This window comes from Gouania willdenowi, chromosome 22, assembly GCF_900634775.1.
Source record: "Gouania willdenowi chromosome 22, fGouWil2.1, whole genome shotgun sequence".
Taxonomy (NCBI): Eukaryota; Metazoa; Chordata; class Actinopteri; order Blenniiformes; family Gobiesocidae; genus Gouania; species Gouania willdenowi.
Window position 1 is genome coordinate 11,142,780 of NC_041065.1, and position 13,050 is coordinate 11,155,829.

At 38.5% G+C, this 13,050-nt stretch overlaps 1 protein-coding gene across 1 annotated transcript; it reads left to right on the forward strand.

The window, feature by feature from the left end:
• Window positions 1–2,552: 2,552 nt before the first annotated feature.
• Window positions 2,553–12,545, forward strand: tmx1 (thioredoxin-related transmembrane protein 1). Its single transcript, XM_028439009.1, has 8 exons — window positions 2,553–2,787; window positions 3,086–3,201; window positions 7,899–7,944; window positions 8,506–8,634; window positions 8,946–8,991; window positions 10,008–10,109; window positions 10,194–10,260; window positions 11,076–12,545. The coding sequence occupies exons 1-8, from the start codon at window positions 2,585–2,587 to the stop codon at window positions 11,303–11,305; spliced, it is 939 nt and encodes a 312-aa protein (XP_028294810.1). The 5' UTR covers window positions 2,553–2,584; the 3' UTR covers window positions 11,306–12,545.
• Window positions 12,546–13,050: the final 505 nt, after the last annotated feature.

Genomic DNA, 13,050 nt, shown 5'->3' on the forward strand with positions numbered 1-13,050 from the left:
CTTATGTCTACCCTGAACACTTGGCTTGTTTTAGGGCTTGAAAATAAAAATGTAATTCTCCAAGGGCACGTCACCTCTCGGTTGGATTTGGATTTCAGAAAAAACTTTTAGTTAACTGGATTTTAATTTTTATTGTCCTTTCATGATGTTGCTCCTATGATGTAATTGTACCCATGTTTTTTTATTCTATTATGATGTTGCACCTGTTGTATTCATTTATCCACAGCTCTATACAGCACTTTGTTACTTTATCTGCAAAAACCACTTTATAAATAAATTAATTACTTACTTACTTCACTGAAGAAGAAACACTTTTTAGAGAATAATTATATTGAACAAACCGTGCAATTATTTAGTTGGAATATCAATCACCTGCAATCTTAAAAAGTTTTAATGAGGAACCCCTAGAAATAAATGATGTTATACTGTTTGTATATCATTTATTTATATACTAGGAAGGTAGTTTATACAATAGGTTCATTTAGAATGTTTTCCAATGTGAGTTCCCATTCCTTGTGTTTTAAAGTTATTTATTCAAAAAAACAAAAGAAAACAAAGAATAACACACAATAAGTAAAAAGAAAAAAACTGTGTTCTAATCCCTATTCTGTACATTCGGGTGAAACATTTTAACCAACCACTCACAGTCAATGAATACTTGCAACCTGTCCCAACAGAACGGTGACAGTGATTTCATCTTAATTTTATATTCAACAGCACCACCTGCAGGTAAGTGCAGCATAAACAGCATTGTTAAATCTATTGATGGGTTGAGATATCATATACCCCTAGTTTTACCAGATCATGATTAAAATAATGACCTAACAATTTTATATATTTTTTTATTTAACAGAACAAAAACAAAACAAAAAAACAAAGGAAAAACATAAATCTGTTTAAAAATATGTTTTTTAGGCTGGGCTACCGGACTCAAAGAGGGTATGGTATGAATCTAGATCACCTCTTATCGCGCTAACTTCCGGGATTAAATCAGTGTGTGCTGGACTACGAAGCTCGCTAACGTCTTAAGGAGCCAAATCACCATGGAAACTTATGGTGAACGAGTAGCCTGCTCGCGAGAAGGTTTTTATCTGGCTAGGATCTTAGCGAGCGCTAAAGTCCCGCCTCCTGACCAATCAGATCTCTTAGAAAATGATCTGAAAGGATCCGGCCCGTGAAAGGATTGGGCACTTTTTTTTATTTTAACCAAAACAGCTTGACAGCAATGCTTTAAAGGTGCAGTCCGCAACTCTCAGATCCCTCTCTCCCCACTGCTCTCTTGCCCTGCCTCCAAACTTTCCAAAGTCCCTCCCTCAGAGGAGCTCTACAAGCTAACGTTAGTCCAAACATGCTCTGTTGAAAGCATAATACTGCAGCCCTTCTCTCTCAATGTGCACACACCTCAGCAGCAGCAGCAGCAGAAGCAGCAACAACACAGTGTCACTTACAGCAGCCCACACGGAGGCTGCTGCGCGCACATGAACAACACATGCACTACAGAGTTCTAGTGTAACAATTACAAATCAAACATAATGTAAATCAAGCAGCAGTAATTACCTTTCAAGCAGAAAAATTGCTAATTCCATCTTTTACTCCTTCAGATCATACACTGTAAAAAAGATGGCGCATCAGCTCTGGGAAGTGGGCGGGGACTGTGAGCAACAGCTGTCAGACAGCCCATCAAACACAATCTGCCAAAAGCAGCAGGAGGGACTGATTGAGTCTGTTTTTTTTTCCACACAAACTATTAGTTTCTTGTAAAGCTGTCCTTACATAATGACAGCTTTAGCTAATATGACAAAAAGTCACTTTTAGAAGAGTTGCAGACTGCACCTTTAATTTATAAAAATGGCATGTCGAATGTAACGAGACAAAAATAAATACGAGTGATCTATCTTTTTCAACTTGACCACATTTTTTATATTGCTTGAAAACAGAACAAAGTAGAAAGAAGTACATAAAAAAGCAGATGTCCCTTTCCAAGGAATGATGAATGGCTTTTTGTGGAGTTGAATCAGTCATTATGGGAGTATCTGCCTTCACTCATGACTTAAAAAGCCGAATGGACATCACACTACACAAAGGAGTAGAGTCTTTCCATTTACAAGTATGAATAAAATATTTACCCATTAAAATAACAACATTTATAACATCAGAGATACGTGAGTCCAAATTGTCCATGAAATAAATGATGTCTTTGAAAGAAAAGGGTGGTACATTGATCTTTAGAGACAGCCAGCTGTGAATGTCAGTCCAAAAAAACATTTGTCTTTACAGAACTAAAAAATACATGTTCAATTGTTTATGTGGAGGCTGAACAAAAAGGGCAGAAATTGAATCTTTTATGCACAGAAAGCTAACAGGGTAATATATGCCAGAAATAATCTTAAAATGTGTTTCTTTGACTTTTGGGTCAATAGGGTAAGATAAGTAAAAGGAAAAAGGTTTTTGTTTAAATTAGTTTTCTAGGTCATGTCTAATATTTCTATTAAAATTACAAACATCTACTACACGCGCCTGTTGTTTCCACTTCCTCTATTTAACGGAGCTCAGCGGAAGTGGGCGGGGCTCTAACTGCTCGGACATGGCGCGTGTGTTGGCTAGCATGAACACGGACTCGACAATGTTGTCTTCATCCCTGAGAGCTAAACTCCATTCTGGGTTAGGTTTCTTACTTCTGGTGCTTTATTTAACGTTGCCGCCCGTTACAGCGAAACCGGGCAGTCTGCACGAATTGACGGACGGAAACTGGGAGGACATTCTGAGCGGAGAGTGGATGATAGAGTTGTAAGTGTCTGGGTGACGGTTTAACTAAGTAGCTGTGCTGTATTGACTGTCACATTTCACAATGTCATTTTAGTCAAATGGGCAAGTCGATGGATTCGTGTTTCCCTTCAGTAGCTAAACATGAATAATAGGAAAGTTACTGTGTTTTTGTTGCCAGCTGTCTATTGGAGTTGTTAAGCTAACAACGCCTTACAGGCTAGCCTCTTTGCTAACTGACAGCTGCTAGTATCCACAACACACTACTGCTTAGCTACAACAGTAATGGTCGCTCACCATTAAAAATCTTTCCACCCCACAGCTATGCTCCCTGGTGCCCGGCCTGTCAGCAGCTCCAGTCGGTGTGGAAGGAGTTTGCGGACTGGGGGGAGGACATGGGGGTCAACATAGCCAAGGTGGATGTGACAGAACAGCCTGGTAGGCCCCAAATCCCTTTACCTGCTGAAATCTGCACCAAAAACACACTAATGAGCACCAAAAACACACACGTGCACCAAAAACACACTAATGAGCACCAAAAACACACACGTGCACCAAAAACACACACTGATTTGCACCAAACACACACTGATTTGCACCAAACACACACTGATTTGCACCAAAAACACACTGATTTGCACCAAACACACACTGATTTGCACCAAACACACACTGATTTGCACCGAAAACACACTGATTTGCACCGAAAACACACTGATTTGCACCGAAAACACACTGATGTGCACCGAAAACACACTGATGTGCACCGAAAACACACTCGTGCAGGTCTGAGTTGTAGAGATAATCTGAAACTTGATAAATGGGAAATCTGTTAGTGTATCTTCAAACATTTACGAATATCTGACGAGTGTGATGATCATTATTTGAGACTATATTTAGTGATTATAAGGCAAATAGTTCTCTTAAGTCTTAAATCTATCATTGTTTTAATCATTTAATTGGATGAAATGGCACATGTTGCTATTTTTATGCTTCTTGGTCTTATTTTGGAACTAAAAGAACTACACGACACATAACAATTATGATTGATAACACAAAGATCTAACAAAAGTATCTTTTTAAATAGGAATTACTCACTTGCATAATCAGAATTGCTTAAAAATAATTCAATAAACCTCACTTTAGTGTCTAAATGCACGTATAAGTTACAGTCGGCGCACATTTCCCACCCTTTAAGACCAAAATAAAGAAAAACTGCATTTATCTAAAAGTTAATCTAATCTTAAAGGGCAGTTTTAAATAAAACAATGTAAGAATAATACAGACTCAAACTTATTAGGTTCAGAAGCTAATAATAAGAACCTGTTTATTGAAATGCAATATAGTAGGTAAGGAGCTATCCTCTAGGGTTTGAACACTTTAGTTTATTTTAGCTAACATTGTGATTCCCATTTTTAAGAGACAGTTGGAAAATTGATCTCGGAGCCAAAAACAAGCTAAACTCCTTGGGATTAAATCACTCTACACTGAGACGGTTCAAGCTGAAACACGTCCATTCACACAGTCGCTGTTTTTCTGGATACAGTTTAATTTCAACATGTAATTACTTGTGTAATTTTTGATTTTGAGTAAACATGTTTTGCAAAGCCGCAACCCTGAAATAAAGGAACAAGCGGGTCTAAAAATGGAGGGATGGATGTTTTACAAAGAAAAATGATAAACCTGCTCAGTCGGACTGGCTCTGTAACTGTGATGCTCTTTTTCACTTGCATCATATGAGAAGTTGTTCCGTTTCCTTGAAGATATTTTGTGACTCTGGCCCTCCTACCACTACAGTCAGACCTCTACGTATACTTCAACATAATAAGAGCATTTTTGCAGATTTCTCTCATAGAGAAACACAAACGTGGTGATCAGGGAGACACTGTTTCTCTAGCCAGTATTTGATTAAAGAAAAAGCATTTCTGCATTTATGAGTTTGGTCAAAGTAAGCCAAAAACATCTGACAATAATTAAAGAAAGTTTGTGTTCATTAGATTTTACCTCATTCAGTGCCAGCCGTTTCAGAGCATTTTGACTGATTTTTAAAGACCTACGGAATATTTTGTACTATGACTATCTGAAGTCTGACACCAGATTCTGAAAGATTGAAGTTTTTTGTTTGTAGCTTGTTTTGTTTTATTGAAAACCACAACATCTGAACGTTGGTTTCCTTCTGAAAAACATCACAGCCACTGAGACAAGGCTTTTGATAGCAAAATTATTATTTTTGCTATTTGGCTCACAGTTTATTGTTTTACTTACTGTATTTTGTAGAACTTTAGCTGTTGTTTAGAAGCGAGCTTCTGTTGAAGCGGAGCTGTCTTCAGTTCCTTCATGCAGACAGAAACACACAAAAAGCCAATCAGCTAACAGACGGGCGGACCCAGCGTGCGGAAAAAGCCAATCATATCTCCTGACGTCACCAGTAACAGGCAAACAGCCAAACATTCAGCAGCTGTGGAGTCTGGTTGCCATGTTGGTATGTTTTCAAGTAAATAGCGTGCAGTGAGCTTAGCCTGTACGGTGAGAAGCCGAGAGTAGAGTAGAGGCAGCCGCTATGTTGCGGAAACTAGCACCGGCAGTATCGTAATCCACGGTAGTACCGTCGTGTAGAATTTCTAATATAGTAGGAACCGTTACAATTTAGCACCGAGTGGTACCGTGGGTATCGTGCAACTATAGAGGAAACAAAATACTAATAAATAAAAATTCCATAATTAAACAAAAATGTATGTCAAAAATGAAGTAAGATACAATTAAAAGGTATATATAAGTTGTACTGACATGGATTATTCTGACTGCTCCTTTTTAATTATTTAAATGTCATTTAAAGATGTATGAGAACAGCATTAATGTCACCCACTTTCCCCTCAGGGATCAATGGTTTAATGAATCTGATCAGATTTATTGATTAAGTTTTGATCAACTTCATATAAAATAACCTAATTTATATGATCCTGATGACATCATTCCAGACTGTAATGATTAAACAAAAATAAATGTGCAAGACACGTCACGTGTAAAAAGTGTTTTTTTCACCACTAGGGGGTAGAATATTTTACAGTATCAGAAGTTATCAATAATCTAGGATGTTTCAGACTCTACAATCCCTGGTATTGGTGGTCTAGTCCGCAACAACAGGACAACTTTTATCCACAGATCTTCTGCAGCTCTGATGAGATGTTGTTTAAACACTGAGCAGGTGAAGCTGATTAAAGCTGATCATGTTTTCACGGAGTTGTTAGCGCAATCAGAGACTCGCTGTAGCAAAAACAGAGAAACTCGCTGTTGCGCATACAAGCATGTGTCCTGTAACCATCTCTGATTGGCCAGCAGCCCAGGAAGGCGGTTCTCAGCAATTCTGATTGGTGCACATTTATATCACTCAAATGATGGGGATGGATGAAAAAACCTCCTGCATCTGAGGTTACGTTATCACAGGAGTGAAAACCTTAATTTCAATGCAAATAAGGTTAATCGTTAAGCCTTATATTACGTCAATGCCACTGAATGAGTTAAAGGAGACATATCATGCTTTTAAATCCGTCCTTTTTACATATAAATCATACAGTTGTGGTCTATATAAAGCGGAACTGCAATGCTTGGGTCTGAATTCCTCATTATTATAGCTCCACAGGCCCCTTTTCTACCCTTTTCTGATGTGCTTCTGAGAGCAACTCGTTTTGGTGCTGTCTCTTTAAATGCAAATGAGACACTTCATACCCCGCCCCCTCTCCAGGTTGCAGAGGTGACACTCGGTTCAACTCCACCCTGTTCGGCCATTTTTGTAGTTTGATAGAAAAGATACGATTATTTAGCGGCGCACAAACTTTTTATTCAGAGGTTATTTACAAAATGTCAACAACGGAAGACCAGCCTTACTTGTTCGAGCCAGAGTCTGATCCGGCGGAGCGAGATGAAAATGATGAACCTGCAGAACAACGTCTTCATATGGATGTTAACAAGTTAGCTAACACAAGCGCCGAGCTAACGTCACGAAATGCATTTTAATACAGTCTTTTCGGAGACAAAAACGACAAAATGAAATGACTAATGAAAACTTTAGACTTAAATTAAATCCCATAGGCCATATCATCAAGGATCTAAAACGAGCACACAGCGCTAACATATGAAGACGGTGCAACTGCTAATGCTATCAAAACAATGACAGGGACGTCTTATCATCATACTTTTTAGCGTTATTTACAGCTTACCGAAGTGCTCTGTTCGTCATCCCCAAAGATAGAAGGAATTGAACCCTCAATCAGACAGTCTTTCGATAAATCCTCCTTTATACTGGCGGTGGTTGCTGAAGCAGTCATCCTTGAAGTGCTTCACGCACACAAAAATGACCTTACCCACAGATGTGGGTACATTTCCGTGAAAAATAAAACTCAACCAGGCACTTCGAAAAGATTCTGATGCTGGGAGACGGTGTAATGAAGCGTGTGGGTTACTACATCCAACAACCAAACATTTTGACTTATCCTCTCGTAACTTCGGCATCCTTGAGCTTGGACTACAAAATAAAAGCGAGAAATAAAAATGGCGGATTGTTCGAAGTGTTGGGCCTGGAGTCGATGTCCTAATTTGGCAGTTCTGCTGCAAATACTGTCACGTTATTGTTCAAAAAACGTAATAGAGAATAGAAAAATCGAAACAGATTGAAAAATATGACCAAAACAGAATATAAAGATATCTACGGAGCACCTGAAGAGACTAATTTGAACTTTTCTGTACTTCTAAGCACTCTAAATATACAACAAAATGCATTTAAGGGCTAAAAAAGTGGATTTAGCATATGTCCTCTTTAAAGACTTGTGCTGCCAACTGCAGTTTGTAACCCTAAAAATGGCACTGAACTGTGTTAAATTACAGCACAAGTCAGTGGTCCTTTTAAAACATTTAAACTATTTCAAGGAAAATCACAAAATAACATCTGTGTTTAATGGCAGAACAATTCACAGCAAAGTTCCAGCTACCAAAGTGTTTAGCTAACTCCTGCAGGGTGGGGTTACTTTATTATTTTAAACTATTGATAAATTCATCACTGTGATGAAAAAAAACAGACATTTGACACCTATGTGTGATGATGAGGGTAAATTGTACCTGGTGTTTTCTTTTTCTTTCAGGTCTGAGTGGACGCTTCATCATCACTTCTCTTCCCACCATTTATCAGTAAGTTCTGTTACTTTGTATTTATGTGTGTGGGGGGGACAAGCCGCCAAATGAAGAATTATGATGATATTACCTCAAATTGAATATTTATTCTGAAGTTGTTGTTTTCTGCTTCATAATCTACAGGTACATCTTGATCTTATGTAAGATTCTAATTTGGGTTTCACTTTTGGAAATGAATGACAAAATATTGAACTTTTCATGATATTCTTATTTTTTAAGATGTACCTGTATTATTCAAAACGTGTACCTGTAGATTAATTCTGATGGATTTTTTTAGTGTTAATTTCAACCAGTGTCCAATAGTTTTTATCTTGCGTATTTAAGGGTGTAAACTAAACTCCAGGTATTTTAATGCATGGATCACTTATCACAAAGCAGTAACAGTCCAGTTCCTTGTTGTATTTACAATGAGAAATCTGTGCTGCACAATGTAAACGGCTGTTTAACAGCGTTCAGTAGAAGTTCAGGACTGGATTGTTGTGTACAAGCAACAATTGTTTTGACAAATGTAAGTATGATCTCACAAATGTAGCCCTCACGGACTTGTTTCTGCTACAGCTGCAAAGACGGCGCTTTCAGGAAGTATCAGGGTGCTCGCACTAAAGATGACTTCCTCAGCTTTGTCGATGAGCAGAAATGGAAAGCAGTGGAACCAGTTAACTCTTGGTTTGGGCCCTCCTCATTTCTGTGAGTAAATTATTGCAAAACATTTGGTCGCACTGTTACATTTCCCTATGGTTACGTTGGATATTTAATAATTGTGGTGTATTTGACACAATGTCAATCCTGCTCTAATCCTCTAAATGTGCTTAACATTCGACTAATTGTAATGTTTTCTTCATTGAATTGTCATTGTATTAGAACAGCAGTGCTGTAAAAAAAAAGTGTTCAGTTCACAGTTTTTCCCACAATTTATGTTAATCTTTCCCTTGCGTTTTTTGTTACATTGTGAAAAATATGGGTTAAATTCCAGAAACTCATCACTTCCTCTTTTGCAGGATGAATTCAATGTCTGCGTTGTTCAAGCTCTCCATGTTTATACGGGTAGGTGGGGATCCTCCTCTGAAAGCCTTGAAGGGTACTTATTATTGTTTGTAATCAAGTTTTCTATTTAATCAGTTGCTCCAAGTGAAGAAGCATCTTCTAGATATGAAACAGTCACAGGTCTAGGGCTGGGCCATATGCCTTTTATTTTAAACCTAATCTAATCTAAAAAGAGGACAACAAAACTTAACTGCTCAATGTAAAATGCACATTAAATAAATGCTTAATGAAACAAAATATGCAACACACTTTGTGAATAATAAATGAGTGCACACCTGAGGTAGAACTAACATCTCTGACATGAAATGAACATTGATTAAAGGGATCCTCCACTGTTTTTACAAATGTGGCCTAAAACCTTAGAATTGTCCTTAAAAGATCAATGCCTAACAAAACACATTATTTTGCACCATATTCATTTTATTATCTATTTAAATGGGACTACTTTACCCTGTGTGCCGCCATGTAAAAATGACATCATTGATTACGTAAATCTCCCCTTTCAGCCAATTGCTTTTTATAGAAGGTGAAGCATTCAGGATCATTGAGCATCTTTTTTAATCAAAATGACAACTTGTGCTGCTTTGGTTGCTCTAAAAACCAGGTTTTAGGCCACATTTGTAAAAACAGTGGAGGATCCCTTTAAGAAAATCTTAATATATATTTATAATGATGTAAGTTACTTAATGTAAACTTTGTCTTTTGCTCAATGATTGGTTCTCTGTGATTGGTCAGTGTGGCAACATTGAACCCTTGTCTACTTACAAGCATGCAGGTTTAATTTTAGTTACACAACAACAACAGATAAAATGTTTGACGTATGAAAATTGTCAGAAAGCACAGCCAAGATGGAATTATTGGGAGATTATAGGAGCCATTATTGTAACAGTTCTCGTTGTGACCTCATGGTGGTGCTGTTGGCTCACTGAGTTTATTTCTTCTCAGGCTGATGTTACAGTTAAATGCATGAGATACTGTGTGTGTGTGTGTGATGGGCTGTTTGTGTTGATGCACAGCGCTGTCATAACTACATGACGGAGCAGCTGGGGATTCCCGTGTGGGGCTCGTATGTCATCTTTGGTCTGGCCACGCTGTTCTGTGGACTGGCTTTAGGTTTGGTGAGTAACTTTTATTCCAGTGTTTCTCATCACATGAAGTACAAGATATGCTAAAGCTGTTGGTTGGGCTTTTTCTGTGTTTAGCTACTGGTATTCATCGCAGACTACGTCTTCCCCTCACGCCGCTTTTCTTCTCCGGATTACTACCAGAGTGAGTGACACACACACATAGACAGTAGGGATGTAAGGATATTAGGGCTGCAGCTATTGATTCTTTTTGGAAGTGATTAATCTAGCACTTTATTGATCGATTAATCAGATTTTTATTTTTTTTATTTTTTTGCGTTTTTAAGCAACCAAAACAAATAATGCATAACTAAAATGATTAAGCATCTGGCTTTTATTTCTTAAAAAAACAACATTGCCAACAATTAAATAACAATACAGTTAAGTCAACTAACTAACTACTAACAAATAATACTGTATATAAGTTCTAGGGTGAGCATATTTGCTACGGTAACCTAGAAACTGTGTGTATGTGTTTTACAAACACTGGAATTATGTTTTTAGCAGCTCAGAAAATTCATTTATTTCGTGCTTAAAGTATTTCTATTCTATATCAAAATATTGTGCTGCTGACATTATGAGAATTGTCAAGTGATGATCAGAGACAGTGATCCACAAAAGTTAAAAACAACAAATTTATCATGTGCATGTCCCATAGAATTAAACCAGGGAAATCACACACGCTATTTTACTTTGCTTCTGCAAATAAACCCCTTTATAACACTACAGAGTAAAATAAAGTGTTTCCTTTTTTTTTAATTGGGGATTTTGAGTTTAATCATTGGTTGAGTGTATCCTTACATCCCTAATAACCACACACACACACACACACACACACACACACACACACACACACACACACGCACACGCACACGCACACGCACACGCACACGCACACACGCACACACGCACACACACACACACACACACTCTGACAGTGTTGTGAATGCCTCCCTGCAGAGAAACAAGCGATGGACCAGGCCAGGTTAATCCAGCAACAAGACGAGGCCCTCGAGGCTGATGGCGAGGAAGATGATGATGAAGAGGACGAGGATGAAGGTGAACAGGACGATGTTTGGAGGCGGCGAGGGTCCCCTGAGGGCCACTCAGAACCCAAAGGACAAGGTTTCAACGATGATGTTCTGAGGAAGAGGGTGGTGGGTCAGTGTGAGGAAGAGCAGGACACCTAGACACCTTCCTCCTCCTCTTCCTGGAAGCAGCACAGATCCATGAGCCTTCATCTGGACACGCAGCAGTGCTGGGACTCCAAAATCTCCCTCAACCCACCACCTCCTTCCCAACAGCTCGCTGGTCCCCCCCGCCCCCCCCCCTTACTGTTTATTGACAGGAGTGCTTCAGACTCACTGCTGCTCTGTGAGCGACTACTCCACCTGGAAACTAAAACACTCCCAGCACTGAAACAACTTCAGCTCAGACGAGCAGTAGAGCTGCCTTTAGTCCCACCCTTTATGCTATGCATTGATTTCTGTATGTGGTGGGGTTGGATTGTTTTATTATTATATTATTACAACAGGCTTGAGTTTACTGTGGAGTTCACACATGTTTTAATGCTGCATCATAATCTACCTGCAGTCGGTGTTGAAGAAACGTTACAGTTCACTCTTTTTTACAAACAGTTATCTTTCATCTGTTATACTTCTGTCACACAGGAAGTTTGGCCTGAAATAATCTACAGTGGCATCTCTAGGAATAAGGTGGATGGTCTGGGGAGCTTTTGTTAAAGGTGGTTTCTAAATAAACTGAGATACAGACATTTAGCTTCTTTCAGCACAGCTCAGTGTGTTTGAATCCTCAGCAAAGGTAAATAAATACGGGGCAGGAACCCGTCAGACTCGCACACTGCCTGGTGAATAATCTGCATCTTCTTACCCTGAACTCTAGAACCTATTTAGTCATGAAAGAATGTGATTTTAAGACTTTTCAGGTTTTTTTTTTCCAGTTGTTAACCTGAGTGACTCTGATTTAAAAGACACACAGCACCCCGCCGCCAAAGCTCTTTTTCTTCCTTTGGTAAAAATCCATGAAGTTCTAACATATCTGTTGAAGTTGGAGATTTAGGGTTATTTAATTTCCTAATATCTTTAAACAAAATCCATCTAGAATTCCAGGTATTGTGGATGTTTGCCGTTTCATCCTCTGCATCTCTGAAATGTGCTGTGTCGCTTGCCCTCAAATTTACAAGGACCTGTTTGAGAGTGCCACTAGCTGTTAGAAACATTGTTCTTGTGTTCTCATGAGATGATTTCAGCTTCCTGATGGTCCAGTTCCTCTCCAAGAATGATTATTGTTTGGGACAGTTTAATACCGATATGTTTGTTTTTATCTAACCTGTATTTATGGCTTGTAGCATTCTCACTTTATCCTGAGCTTGCTGTGTTCTTTAAATAAAATTTTATGTATTGAAAACCACTTTATGACTTTCGATTCACTGTTAATTATGCAAGTTCATAAAAATGTGTAAAGTGGAATGGAGTCACCAATAGGAATGTATACAAGTTTCAATCTAGCTCATTTACTGTACATCAGTGTTATCCAGTAGCTGGTCCCAAATGTCAGTGATGTCTATAATCTATAGGTTATGCTAATTTCACACTATAATAGATCAGGGGTGTCACTTATTTTAGTTCAGAGGCCAAATGTTGGCTGCAGATAAAAGGGAAAACGAGCAATTTAATTGTTGATGTGCCCTAGTTTGCACTTCCACGTATAATATTTAAAGCAAGGGTCACCAACATGGTGCACGCAGGCACTTGGTAGCCCACATGGACCATGTTAGGGGCCCTCAGGAGCTCTAGTCATCAATGAGCTCCATCTAAAATTATTTACTTTCCAGGATTCAAACTCAGAAAGATAAGTACATATGAGATATATAATAGTCAGTCCTTAGTGAAGTTAAATACTGCTGATGAAGTTA

What these genes read in the sequence shown, in the direction of transcription:
- tmx1 (XM_028439009.1), top strand. Translation starts at nt 2,585, where the DNA reads ATGGCGCGTGTGTTGGCTAGCATGAACACGGACTCGACAATGTTGTCT. An exon ending in GTGGACTGGCTTTAGGTTTG is followed by an intron (nt 10,110 to 10,193) that starts GTGAGTAACTTT and finishes TTCTGTGTTTAG; the next exon opens with CTACTGGTATTCATCGCAGA. An exon ending in TTCTCCGGATTACTACCAGA is followed by an intron (nt 10,261 to 11,075) that starts GTGAGTGACACA and finishes GCCTCCCTGCAG; the next exon opens with AGAAACAAGCGATGGACCAG.